Raw genomic sequence first — 14,089 nt, 5'->3', positions numbered from 1 at the left:
TAAGAATGTCCGATTCTTATAAGCTCGAGTACCTATGGTGAAGGTGGGGGATTAGCAGACATATAGATGGTATTCAAACGCGCGTGTGTGTGTGTGTGTGTGTGTGATTTAATGCTTTGAATTAACCCAGTTATTTACATTAACCTTATAAAGTAAAGAAATGAACCCTTGGTATGCACCTTTCTGACCTCGTATCAGAAACGGCTGTACCATGAACTGCAAACCCCCTCTTGCCATCGTCATGAATGGTCAGAGGTCAGAGTTCCTCACCCTTGAGCGTCATTCGAGGACAAACGAGGAAAAATTGTTCATGGCGAGCTAAGACATTTCACAATGCAGAAACAGAACAGAGGCCTTATTACTAACGTTGCGAATGCAACTCTTCGTACAGCTGAGGCAACAAAAGTCGGCAAAGCCACAGTTGAACGAATATGTAAAGAAGCACGTGAGTCGCAAGAAATCTTTGGTAAAGCAGTTTTTGAGATAAAGAAGAGTGTAAAGCGAGAGAGAGAGAGAGAGAGAGAGAGAGAGAGAGAGAGAGAGAGATCTATTGTTCTTTTTCCTCTTGTATATGCCTTTCTCTGGTAGAATTGCCAGTCATACAGCATATCTCCAATCTCCACGAAACTGAATTGCATAAAAGATTGGAAGTGACATACCTTTTAATAACTTTAGTAATAATTTTAAGAATTTTAGTAATAATAATAATAATAATAAAATGGTTTTCGGTACGCTAAACTCAATGGTAGGAAATTTCTGATGGAACGATACATGAAATGCTTGCGCAAGAACGAGATTTTTAGGAAAAAAAAAAAAACGCCAGAGCATGTGATTTTTTGTAGATTCTTAAAAAGTTAATTGAAGGATAAAAAGAACTGTTTCATAACTCTGAAGTTCCAATGCCAATACACAAGCTATAAGAATTGCTATGGTATACTGTATATCACTTATCAAACACTACAGGACAAATATCTGAAAAGAAAAATCAAAAGTTATACCAGTGGACCTTCTAACATAATTGGAGTGGCATTTCCTCCTCACCAGACTCTGATAGGAGGATAATCTGTACCGGACAGGTTTTGACTTTAGGTTAATCTTCCTTTTGAAGGATTGGTAAGAAATATAGGGCTTTGACTCTGACCGCCTCTAACGAACTTGGCGAAGTGGTACCGCGTGTTCCCTCCTTTGGACACTCCAAAGCCCTTACCATAGATTTGAGATTGTAGAGACTGAGAAACAGTAGTATGGATAGTATCTATAGAAGGACTGTAAATGTCATCTTTACGGTTACGGCTGCTGCAGCAGCTGATGATATATGTAAACGACAACGAATACATTGACGTGGACGTCCATCCTTTCTTATAGGGAGTGAATCCACCAACTGAAACCACCTACGTGGACTAAATAAAACAAAATGATAGGCGTCACTATAAAAAGAAAGCAGGAATGGATGAAAAATAAACAAGCAAGTAATAAGATATCATCTTCAGCTCTGTAATACTTCGCACCGAGTAACCCATACGAGTGTTCTTAGACCATTTATATACAGAATAAGATATCGTATTACAAAATGCCTTTTTTTATTCAGGATTCAAACTTCCATCATTTTAGAAGTCTGAATTGAATACCGGGCATTAGGATCCCAACCCATTTGCTCTCTCTCTCTCTCTCTCTCTCTCTCTCTCTCTCTCTCTCTCTCTCTCTCTCTCTCTCTCTCTCTCTCTCTCTCTCTCTCTCATCATTTGCGGTCAAAATAACTTGAGGGTGGCAAAGTCACCACAAAATAATACTACGAAAGCCCTATCTGATCTAAGCTCTCCATCTACAGACAAATAAAGTTTACACTAACCGAAAGATTTTATCTATGTACCGAAGCCAAGCTTCAAATTGATAGACATAGACTGGAGTACTTTTCATACGTTTATATACACACTACTTGAGATGTATGCCTTCCTATACCGAGTTTCAAATATGGCTCATGTGGTATATAAAAATTAAACTACTACTATTACCATTGTAATTATTCAAGCTTCTATAAAATACAATGTCAGTATGCAAGAAAAGCTGTGGGGGCTGGTTACAGAAATTAGAATATCAATCAATGTAATTGTCCGTTAGTTTCAAATTCCTACGCAGTTGCTTCCATAAGATTACGCTTCCAAAGTCGTTGGGATCTGAATCTTATGAATTTTGGCCAGAGACCATTGAGCTTACGTAATACTAGGCAACAACCACACACTTACACACAATTTTATTATTATTATTATTATTATTATTATTGCTAGCTAAGGTACAATCCTAGTTGGAAAAGCAAGATGCTTTAAACCCAAGGGCTCCAACAGGGAAAATACCCCAGTAAGGAAAGGAAATAAGGAAAGAAGTAAAGAGAAAAATATTTTAAGAACAGAAATAACATCAAAATAGATCTTTCATATATGAATTACAAAAACAAGAGGAAAATATATAAGATAGAAAAGTGTACCCTCTTTTCCGCTATCCCATACGAGCAATTTCTTTAAAAGAAAATAAGTTTTAACTGATGATTCAATGGGTATTGCCATATGGTCTAACACTAGGGTAAAAAGGCCATTCAGCGCAAGGCTGACATTGGTGAAGACCGGTTATGTCCTCTAAGAAGTAAAGGATAAGTGAGGCACATATATGGTGAAAAGGAAGTGTTCTCTTGCATCATTAAAAGGGATAGATTGTCGAGCCGAGTCGAACCCGACACTTACAGAACTGGTTCGAAAAAACCGGATAGAATAAATAATATACAATGATAAAGCTAAGGCATAAAAAAATGCTATGAATATAAACAGAAATTATATTTATTATACATGTATATACTCTTTAAAATGAGACACGAGCATTAAAATTCCGTGTTAATCTCGTAGGACCAAATAAGTAACCTTGTTCAAATTACTTTAGTTCTTTGGTCTCAGCACAGATAATTCCCTTGGAAAAACAGTGGGTTTGATTTTTTAAAAGTTATTATCTAATTCACTATTCCCGTTTCCTATTTCATCATTATAAAGTGTGTTATTGTTGTTATACAATACTCAACGGGGTGCTTAGTATTAGTTTCTGGCAAATTTGTTGCAGAACCAACAACTGCATCTGCTTTTCATTACCCAAAAAATCCAACATAAGAGAAATCAATCATATTTCAATTCTTAACTCCTAACAATGGAAAGGTAGTAGTATATAGGCAAAGAAAGCCAGAAGAGGTTATTGTTTTACGAAGGTGAGGTTCCCTTGGATTTGTTCTATACGAAAATGGGCTACATTTTAAATAGTGATGATCAACAATTAGGACGCACAGGTGTTAAGGCTTAAGGCTTCCAGGACTAGAAATATTTTTACTAAACACAATCTACTTCAAAGTCTGATGTTCTTCACAGATGAACTTTCCGATCCCAAAGATTATAGAAGACCAGCATTGGTACACATGCTAGTCTCTCTCTCTCTCTCTCTCTCTCTCTCTCTCTCTCTCTCTCTCTCTCTCTCTCTCTCAACCAGTGTGTGTTTTCCAGGTGTTCAAACCTGAATCTGGCTTGAGAATTTGCCCGGAGCGAGTTTCGAGTCATGAGGCCCTTTCCTTCTCACGGCCAAGATTAACTGGACATCATCCTCCTCATCTACCTTTAGAAGGTTTTTTTTTTATAATAGCAGTAGAATTCTCTTCAATTTGGTTTCCGTCTAGCTTCAGCTACTTTAATCAAAGATGGAAATCAAAGCAAGTTGTCAGGTAACCACTTCACAAACTCGCATTTTCATAAACATGTTTATGAATAATACTAAATTTATAAGAAGCTTTGAATTTCGGATTATTATTTGAACTGTTTGGAAAAACCAAACTACCTCATTTCAACGAATGAGTAAACAAGGAAATCAGAATTATATGAATACAAGACTACTATTGCAGCTCCAATATAAACCAAATTAACACCAGGCAGAATGAAAGGATACCATAGAAAAAAAAACCATAATTCTCCTGACGGTACATCATTAATAAAGACCGGCCTCATTAACATGTAGATGACTAACGAAGGGCTTAGTGTCATTGATTTCTCTACATGAAAGGTGTGTAGTATCAAACACCGACCGCCTCCATCAGACTCCCACTTCCAACTCCCCCCACCTCCCAAATACAAAATGAAAGGGGAAGGAGAGTGGAATTTCCGCCATGCCACTCCTAATTTACATTCTAACTGTACTCACGCTTCGTAAGAGATCCAGAAAGCATACGAGAGAGAGAGAGAGAGAGAGAGAGAGAGAGAGAGAGAGAGAGAGAGAGAGAGAGAGAGAGAGAGAATCGATTAAAATCACATAATATTAATTCTTCACTTTCTTTAGAAAAATACCCATCATAGTTCATCACTTAAAATTCAAAAACTCTTCTGAACTAATATGAATTTAACTGATTCATCTGTTAATTGGCCTCGAAATACCCACGATGATGGGTGTCCGAAGAACCACCTTAGTTCTAGACTGGCTTTCCTAATTTGGGGGAATAATGTTCCTTAAAGTTTTCTAATGACCTTGACCCCTCAGCACGAAACAAATTCTTGACACATTATTTGAGGAATTTGCTGCTGAAACAACCAGGACCCATTCTGTCTGTGTCCTGGAAACAGCTAAAGCTGCATCTGCCTGCCTATAACTCCATGTATGTATGTATCAAGCTCGCCACAATCTACAATTTCACTTTCCTATACAAGGGTCCTGGAGTAAATCTCCTCTCTTCCAAACCGCCCACCTGGAGATAGGAGTCTCGAGGGAGGTCCCCTAAGCCTGGCAAAGTATACCGCGAAGTCATTGTAAAAGGTCTGGTTAAATCCATACGCAGGGAAAAGGATGGGAACAAAATAAAGCTTGCCTACCTTCGGGTCACAAACAACAGATTTTCCTGCTTCAACTTTCCAGACTTATTCCCCAAAACAGATGGAAGGTCAAGTCGAGTGAGCGGGGTGTTCACGACCCAACAGTTGGCATATAGTTATCGTAGAATTTCATGAACCCATACTCCAAAATAAGATAAGAATCCGTTGTGTTTATTTCAGTCCTGTGAAGGCGATTAAACCTAAATTAAAAATTACCATGGAATTAAATCAGTGTCAGTTTTTCAGTCAAACGTCTGTACCAAAATGATAGTTGTTCACCAAATCTGCAAAATAATCATATCCTACAAAAGTATAGAAACTGCGAATGGTGATAAATATATACATAGACATATGCACAAATACACACACGCACGCACACACACACACACACACATATATATATATATATATATATATATATATATATATATATATATATATATATATATACTGTATATATATATATGGGCACAATACTAAATATAACCCGTGTTAACGGTGATATTTTCGCTTTATTTCCCCTAATTTTTGAGCAACCTACAATGACGGGTGCTACTACAGTAAGTGACCTACGCAAACATTTCTGCTACAGTTACGTGATCTGCGTACAAGAAAATTATCTACGCCCCTGTTTCTTCTTAGTCCAAAAGATAATGTAATCAATTGGCGATGAAGGTGACGTTAAAAAAACAGCAATCAGGGAAGAAGATATGTTCTATGGATGATGTTCAGACTGTTAAATTACATTGTCATTACTTTTATAGTTTAAAAAGAGAGAGCCAATTTGGAACCTATTATTTTGAGAGGTTCAAGCAGACTGTGATCGTCACACTTTACACTTTCCACCGTGAAACACCAAGAACATTATGTGAACCTTCATGATTGTAATCGTACATTCACATATAGTTTGACGCAAAAAGCTGAATACTAAAAATTAGGTGTGCCTATCCACACTTTGTAATCGCTTTTAGATCTTTTGGGTTGGAAAATAATGTCATGATATCCCAAATGTATTTGTTGTTTTTATGAATGATGTCAATACTATTTACAGCAATAAAAATTTAAATAAAAATAAAAATTGTATGGTCTAATATTCATAATCATACTATATTTCATTATGTATAATACTTTTGCTTATTTAATAAAGGCAACTCATTTGCATGGTTCCTTTATTCTAAAGTTTTGTATGACATAAAATCCATTCTCTGTGGATTAGCATATTCTTGCAATAACTCTACATAAGGGGGCTTTCAGATTTGTCCTAACTGCAAAACTCCAAACTCAGAATTCAAACCGCAAGCATATTCTCTAAATAAAGGGGTTACAAAATAATCAGCATGCAAATTTCTAAACTCGGGATTTCCTAGGAAGAAAAATAATATAGTATTAATCCTCCACGGGGATTTCAAACCCCCTCTCTGGTTACGGGTTTTTTCAAATAATCACAATAGGGAATTGTCTAAGTTGTGTTGTTCTGGTAGATGATACTCGCCATGTAGATCACATACTATATAAATACAGTAGTAGCAGCCAATATTGCAAGTGATATTTCATACCATCTTCATATTATAACCTTGAAGAACTTTAATGTAATCGATTTTCTGTATCCTATCCCTGATTCGAAAGTTACAATGCCCACAACGCGAACCCCATTACAGCAATATGATATATTTCTTCGAACAATGATCGATTTTCCCCTAAAACAGGCTGCCTCAAAAACTGCCTGTAATTAGGAACCAAGATATTTCCTAGTATCGAAAGGGTTTTGTGTGTTTGGGGATACACAACACTTTTTACCTCCGCCAACGAAGTTGGGAGGAGGTTATGTTTTACCCACTGTTTGTGTGTGTTTGTTTGCAAACAGCTTCCTGGCCATAATTTTAATCGTAGAGGATTAACTGTTATGTGAAAAGCTGGAAATTATTAAATTTTGGAAGGTCAAAGTCAAGGACACGGAAAATGTCCAATTCACGTAATCAGCCATTGGACATCGTTGTCACAAAGACTTCAAACTTGGTTCATATTTAAGTGTATAAAAATCCACGTCAATCAATACATGTTAAGGTCGAAGGTCAAGGTCTAATCCAAGGTCAAGCAAAAGGTCAAATTCCGGTCATAAATCATACGGCCACAATTTTAATCGTAAAGTAATGAAACGTGCAGGGATTTTAAATTGTTATGTATAGAGCAAGAAATTATTAAATTTTAGAAGAGCACTCAGAGCGTAGACCTCCGCCACGGCAGCTTATTCTCGAAACCAGCTTGCCTTTCCCAGAATCAATTTAGACCGTAGGAGTATTTGAAGTCTGTGTGATAACTATGTGCGACCTTGGGGTTAAGGTTGGGATTAATTCGGTCAACATTTTGCTCGACCTTGACCTTTGACTTTCAACGACTTAACAATTAATCCCTGAAAGTTTAATTTCTCTATAAATATAATTGTGGCCAGAAAGTTGTTCACAAATAAAACAAACGGACAAACGGGGTCGAAAACATAACCTCCTCTCAACTTCGTTGGAGGAGGTAACAATCTGTCGAGCACTAATTGTGCCTCTTCAAATACCTTTAGTCTATGCAACCGTTATCATGAGCAAATGAGTCCAATCTCATTTTGAAATTGTTTAAGCAGAGACAGGGCGAGACTGTGATTGCTTAAATCAATTTGTATCAAAACCTGGAATGACAGCAGAGCCACCACAAAAACTCAGTCAATCACGAATGCCGGTGTAACTGTAAACAGAAGGTGAAACGGGACAAATTTCTTACAAGAATGCAGACCACATAAGTCACATAAGATGATATACATTCTATGAATGCGAAACAATTTTTCATTTATAATAGGAATTCTCATTAGTTCTATATCAAATTTCTCTATTATATACTTTTGCTTAATTATACTGACATTAATTGCATCCAATTTCACCAATTCCATGTTTTCCCAAGGTATAACTTTCCCCTTATATGAACATGTCCAATAGCCCTGTTAATAAATTTATATAAACACTGACTTCACTGAACTAGATTTACCTTCTATCCTCGAAATCTTTGTGGAACCTAATTGAACCGAGTTGAAGAAATCCAGTGATTATTCCGTAAAAATATATACTCTTTTTGGATATTATTTTACTTAAAAAATTTCTCTCAAGTTTTCTTAGATTACAAATTCAACCAAAGCCGAAATATGAAAACAAATCCTAATTGGAACAACATATACAAGCATTAGAGCTCTAGAAAAAAAAGAAGAGAAGTAATGAAAAAACTCATAAGAGAAATTGAAAATCCTATCAATAAAGTTAAAGATTAGTAACAACAATATATACCAAAGGCATATAAGAACTATGAAATGAGACCTGTCCCAACCTACTTAGAAAAACACTTGCAACAAGCTCGAACGTCCAAGTCCCATTTTTATTGCATAAAACTGCGCTAAAAGACAAAATGCTCATAAAAAAAAACGATAGTTAAGGGTTTGTGTATCGTCATGATCAGTAAAGTTGTACTGGTCAGGGCCACCCACGCTAGTTTGGTTTGCTGTAGGTGATCAGTCAAATCTCCCACCATCACCAATCCGCACCGACCAGCGTGGTGATGAAAATGGCCAAACTTTAGACATGATTAAGGACGTGTCTGAGGCCTTTGTCCTGCCGTGGACTAAAATGGCTCCAGTTGTTATTATTGAAATATAAAGTGTAAGCATTCCCACACCTCATTTCTCAGCGCCCCCCGCCCCACAAAAAAATAGTTATTGCAACATTAAGCACGTCAACTAACCTTCAAAAATTTACGATGTGTGCCACTCCTAAACTTGAAATGATCATAAAGATGCTCTGAAGCACAGAAATAAACATTATGACAGCCTGCAATCATTATCAGTGGTTGATCCAGCAATTGATGGTGAGGCACACTTACAATTTGCACTTCAGTCCAAAAATCATTAGCATCATCATCAATCAAACCCCATCTATAATTTAGAATAGTAAGGCAGTCCTATTTAAATTTAGAAAATAAATTTAAATCTACGATATAGACTACTATCCGCGTTAGTTTAAGGTGATTACTGTGTATGTGTGTGTATGTATATATATATATATATATATATATATATATATATATGTATACATATATATATATACATATACATATATTTATATATATATATATATACATATACATATATATACACACACACACACATATATATATATATATATATATATATATATATATATATATATATATATATATATATATATATATGCGCGCACGTATGTGCAACTTTTAAAAGCAAAAAGTAACATAATCGATAATGAAAACAGCAGTTGCACCATATGCATGACCAAACTCAATTCGGTATAAAAACATTCGTCAAAAAAGTCCTGCGTTCATTTAATAATGCATAAGCACATTAAACAAAAGATTTTACATGAGCGGTCAGGAAAAGAAGCCACAAAATGCCATCCACTTCACCAGGTTGCTCGGTGCTTTGGGCAACAGATGAGGGGCGCCACAACTTCAGCTGTCTCATGAGTTCTGGAGAAAATAAGAACGCTCCATGTATGGCATTATTCGGAATATCGATGACAATTGCAACAAAAATAATATTAATAACCATGACAAATAGAATGAATCCTTGATATCCGAAGGCTTTCAAGAGAAAACGAAAGACTTTCTTGTATTCTAAGTGCTTCGATAATGTGGATTTGACTATGCAAAATAAATATGCGGTGTGAAATACTGAATGCCTTGGAATGTAAACCCAGTGGAGGACAGGGTTCCCTGCAGTATAGGACCAGAGAAGCAGCCCTTAAAGTTAAGTAAAAACATTTAATGACTTATATGGAATTGTGTTTCCAATGTCAGGAACAGCAATATAACCATTGATCACAGTCAAATATCCAAGGATGGCGATGCTTCCTAAATACTAGTGATGCAGACATGGCAACGATATATTAAAATCCCTATAAAAACACGTGGAAATTCATATAGGGAGTTTGTCCGAAGCAGAATCTTTGGTCGTGACCCAGAGATACATGCGTGCTTTCCGAATCGAATATTCTTTGAATTCGATAACTTCTTGCTCGGCACGTCTGAATGGAATCGATACCAGATTATACCTACATTTCTTTGAATACAAATGAGCAAAGGAACCAACTGCATAAGGCTGAAAAGAGGGTCCAGGCACCCCCCCCCCTACTCCGTCGCTCCAGCTCTCCTGACCTTGAAGTGCAAGTTAGCTACACCAACAGTAAAACATCAACTATTTCTTTATGCAAATTATGTACTACTGCAACAATGCACCTCTGCTTCTGCATTGTCACCAGTGACATGTTTAATGAATAACTAACTTGGTTGGACCACTTTTATTAAAAGTTATTTACTTTTGGGATTTTCATTAACAAAAGCCTATTGTTATAGCTTTAATAGCATGAATTTTTAATACATTTTATTAATAGAACCCTACTGACTTCTTTTTAACATTAACCAGAGCACGGTAAACTAACTCTGCAACAAAGAGCCACCTACGAAAAAAACAAATTATATATATATATATATAAATATATATATATATATATATATATATATATATATATATATTATTATTATTATAGAATAATTGATGATATTACTGTAAATCAGATGACGTCACTAGTATGACGAAAGTACTAACTCCCATTAAGTCTCAACTTTTCATTTTATTTTAACACACATTATATATATATAAATGTGTGTGTGTAAATCATAATAATGACCTCTTATTCTTGACTTCCTCACACTCACTCAGAATAGATTGGTTACTACAACAGGAATGTTAATCCATAACTTGGAAAGGAAAGAAACGTCGACTTCCCATGGCATGAATACACGCAGACTTTCATTCTAACCTCAATACCACAAAACACGATGCGAAACGGGTTCCCCTTCTCGTCCGGGAACCGAAAACCCCATCTCCACTAAAGAGTAGACTTTGCAATATCGCAGTACTCTACGAATCAATCGCCCGACCAACCCTATTTTCTCACACTACTTGGGGAGAGAGAGAGAGAGAGAGAGAGAGAGAGAGAGAGAGAGAGAGAGACTTGGGATATGTTTGTTAACGGTATATGCTTTAGTCCCTGAAACAGGAATAGTATAAACTGCTCAACAGTTTCTGCGAGTGATTGACAGAAGCCTTACTTCGGCGACATATGTCTACAGTATGCCATCCTATAGTCTTGTGCAATGGAATGTACAATATTCAATTGACGGCAACAACATATATGTCTAATTTAGGTTCTAGAGCCTTCAAATATGCGGCTCTAAGACAATATTAGCTCCCACTAGACATCCGAAAGTCTGAAGATATGAAGGCTTTCAAGAGGAAACTGAAGACTTTCTAGTTTTTTAAATGCTTCGATAATGTGGATTTGACAAAAAGCGAGCAATATGTAGTGTGAAATGCCGAATGCCTTGGAATGCATATGATAAAATGAATTACAAAAGGTCCGGTAAAGAGTAGGGTTCCCCTGTAGCATAGAACCAGAAAAGTAGCCATTCAAGTAAGTGAAATCAGTTATCAATCTAAAGTTCAAAAATATGATAAAAATAACAAGACATTGTGTGTATGAATACAGTCTTGTATTGAAGACAAGAATAAAAGTTACACCAATAAAAGATATCCCATTGAATAACACGGGATATGATAAAAATCAGACTAAACTCTTAGAAGTACCGTTACTTCACAAGTACGTCCGCAGTTCTGAAAGAACGAGCAATCGTTATTGTTTCTAAACACCACATAGGATTCTGCAGTCCAATAAAGTTTGATATGAAGGCTTAGCAGTTAACGTATTTATTTGCAAAGAAATAAAAGAATACATAAGAACACACTGGTAAGCCTTAAGACTATTTCCACATAATTCGTGATGCATGAAACTACAGTACCAATACTATTGAGAGAGAGAGAGAGAGAGAGAGAGAGAGAGAGAGAGAGAGAGAGAGAGAGAGAGATTTATACAGCAGACTGTTCGCCAGGAATGTGAGGTGGGCAGGAAACACACACACATACACACACACCATGAAAACACACTCCCGCACAAACAGCTGTTCAAAAGAGCCACCTCAGTCGATATGGGAAGGCCGTGACGGTGCCTGCCTTCCTTATGCCTAACCTAAAAAATAATAAAGAATAACAGTAAAAGCGGTAACGTCGGAAGGATGGAAAGAAAAATCAAAGTCACCATAAATATCACCAATGAATTTTTCTAAACTTTACTCACCGTCATTTTAGTGAAGGATTTCTTCGCGATATGATGGTGAGGGGGCTCGTGACGGGTAGCCATCTTGCTTCCCCCCCTCTCTTCTCACTCCCCTTCCTCCTTAGCACCCCCTTACTTGTCTGTGTGTGTATGTCTGTCTGTCTGTCTCTCTCTCCCACCAGCCCCCTCTCTCTTTCACCTAGACACTAGTTCACTTAGAACCACAGCCACCTCCCCCTCTTCTTACTTCTCTAGGCAAATATACTCCACCGGATCTCAAAATGCCTCTTTACCGGCAATTTAAAACACCTTTTTTTAAAGGGCACCAGCAAATATAGGACCTCCTTTCTCTTTCTGCCAGAAACACGACGGCCCTTTCAAGATGATAACAGAATTTGCGACACAGCACAGATAAGGTGGTGGAGAGGGAGTGGGACGAGAGTTTCGCCAGTCAGAATGAAGATTTTGACGGTGACGATGAATCAAGACCATCAGAAATCAGAGTCTGGATGATTACAGAATGAATTTGTCAAGAGGAAGAAATATAGCCTTCGATGAGATGTGTGTATTATCTCCCCTTGGGTAAGGCGGGTCCCAAGACACTGAAGATTGTTACGAGCGAAGTTTGATGGAAATGGCACTTTTTTTTCCGTAGATGAAAAATAGCTCCAAAGTACACATGTGAATATAAAATTATCCAACTAATAACTTATCTTCACCAAAAACAAACTTAATATATTTCTTTCCCATCACCAATGATATAAATCACGACAACGAAATGACTACCACTATTCTCATTCAATATTTGCAGCATCTGCATTCTCAAACTATAACATAAGAGGGAGTAAGAGAAATCACTGCAATCATGGCATTAAATATTAGACGAATTCATTTCCCTTTGCTTCTCCTTCTCCTTCTTCTTCTTCCAGGGGCAACACCTCTTTCCGAACACCTAAAGACGACGATGTCAGTAGTATCGTCGGCAGTGGCACAGCTGGTGGTGAGAGGAGGGCCACCAGCAGCAGCAGGGACATGTTCTCCCACTGCTGGAACAAACACCGCTACTACTACTAGGGGCTACGACTTCTCAACCGCCATTGGGACACGACTACCTTCGGAGCGTCTCAGGCTCCAGTCTCTTTAACAAAGGACACCACCACTACGATTTCAACATCGAATCCACTGCAGTAGTATTCCTGCTGCCGCTCATGGCCACACCACCCACACACACTAACCGCATGTAGTACTTGCGGCAGTTAGCCACACACTGTCACTGAACGCTGGGGCTCACTCAGACCCTGGGGACTCCCGCGCACTGACGTCACTGACAAGTGATACGTTGCGACCCCGCCCACAATGGTGCCAGACCCGCCCCTTTCCTCAACACGCCTACTTTCAGCACAGATACATCACGTCATAAATGACTTAACCGACTCGCACTTCAATCAATGGCCTGATGACGTACGACGCCTCTAAAACAAAAGCTTTTCTCCGTCTAAACAGATCTGCGGTGTCCCGATACTCCTCAGATCTAAGCAAGCAGGCCTATAGCTAAGCAAGACTTATGGGGGGATTGGGGGTGGGAGGGATGTTGGACGATACAGTGAATAGTGTGGGTGGGGAGGGGGGTAATAATTGATTTAAAGAACTCCCCTCCCCCTCCAAATGACCCGTTTTAGTGTCTTCAAGTCTAAAAATAGAGAAAATGTTTTGGTGACGTCTTGATATCTGATTTGCCCTGATCAATCGAGAGGAAGAATGGGATGGCCCCTGCACAATGTCCCTCTCTCAGAGAGACCTATACAAAAGTAGCATAATCCTTCATTAAAGAAGCTGCAGATTAGCTTGCTCAGACCCATAGAACATTAGCATATTAGTAAAATTAGGCGGTGTTATGTATCCTCTCTAATCTGCATATTAGAAAGAGAATATCCTTTGAATGATTAACTCTACTAGCATGATGATTACCTT

At 37.6% G+C, this 14,089-nt stretch overlaps 1 protein-coding gene across 8 annotated transcripts in view; it reads right to left on the bottom strand.

Annotated features, from left to right (window-relative positions):
• Positions 1–14,089, bottom strand: part of LOC137638574 (acidic proline-rich protein PRP33-like) — a 249,694-nt gene that overhangs the window by 99,034 nt on the left and 136,571 nt on the right. Inside the window, exon 1 of one of the 8 annotated variants that reach the window (XM_068370753.1) lies at positions 12,140–13,407. The exons of the other annotated variants lie outside the window; for them this stretch is intronic. Within the exon in view, the coding sequence (XP_068226854.1) occupies positions 12,140–12,202 (63 nt within the window). The 5' untranslated portion in view covers positions 12,203–13,407. Of the gene's footprint in view, positions 1–12,139; positions 13,408–14,089 lie in introns of those variants that run through there. 8 annotated transcript variants of the gene reach the window in all.

The sequence above is a fragment of the Palaemon carinicauda genome, chromosome 3 (genome assembly GCF_036898095.1).
Source record: "Palaemon carinicauda isolate YSFRI2023 chromosome 3, ASM3689809v2, whole genome shotgun sequence".
Taxonomy (NCBI): Eukaryota; Metazoa; Arthropoda; class Malacostraca; order Decapoda; family Palaemonidae; genus Palaemon; species Palaemon carinicauda.
This window is presented reverse-complemented; position numbering and strand designations above follow the sequence as displayed.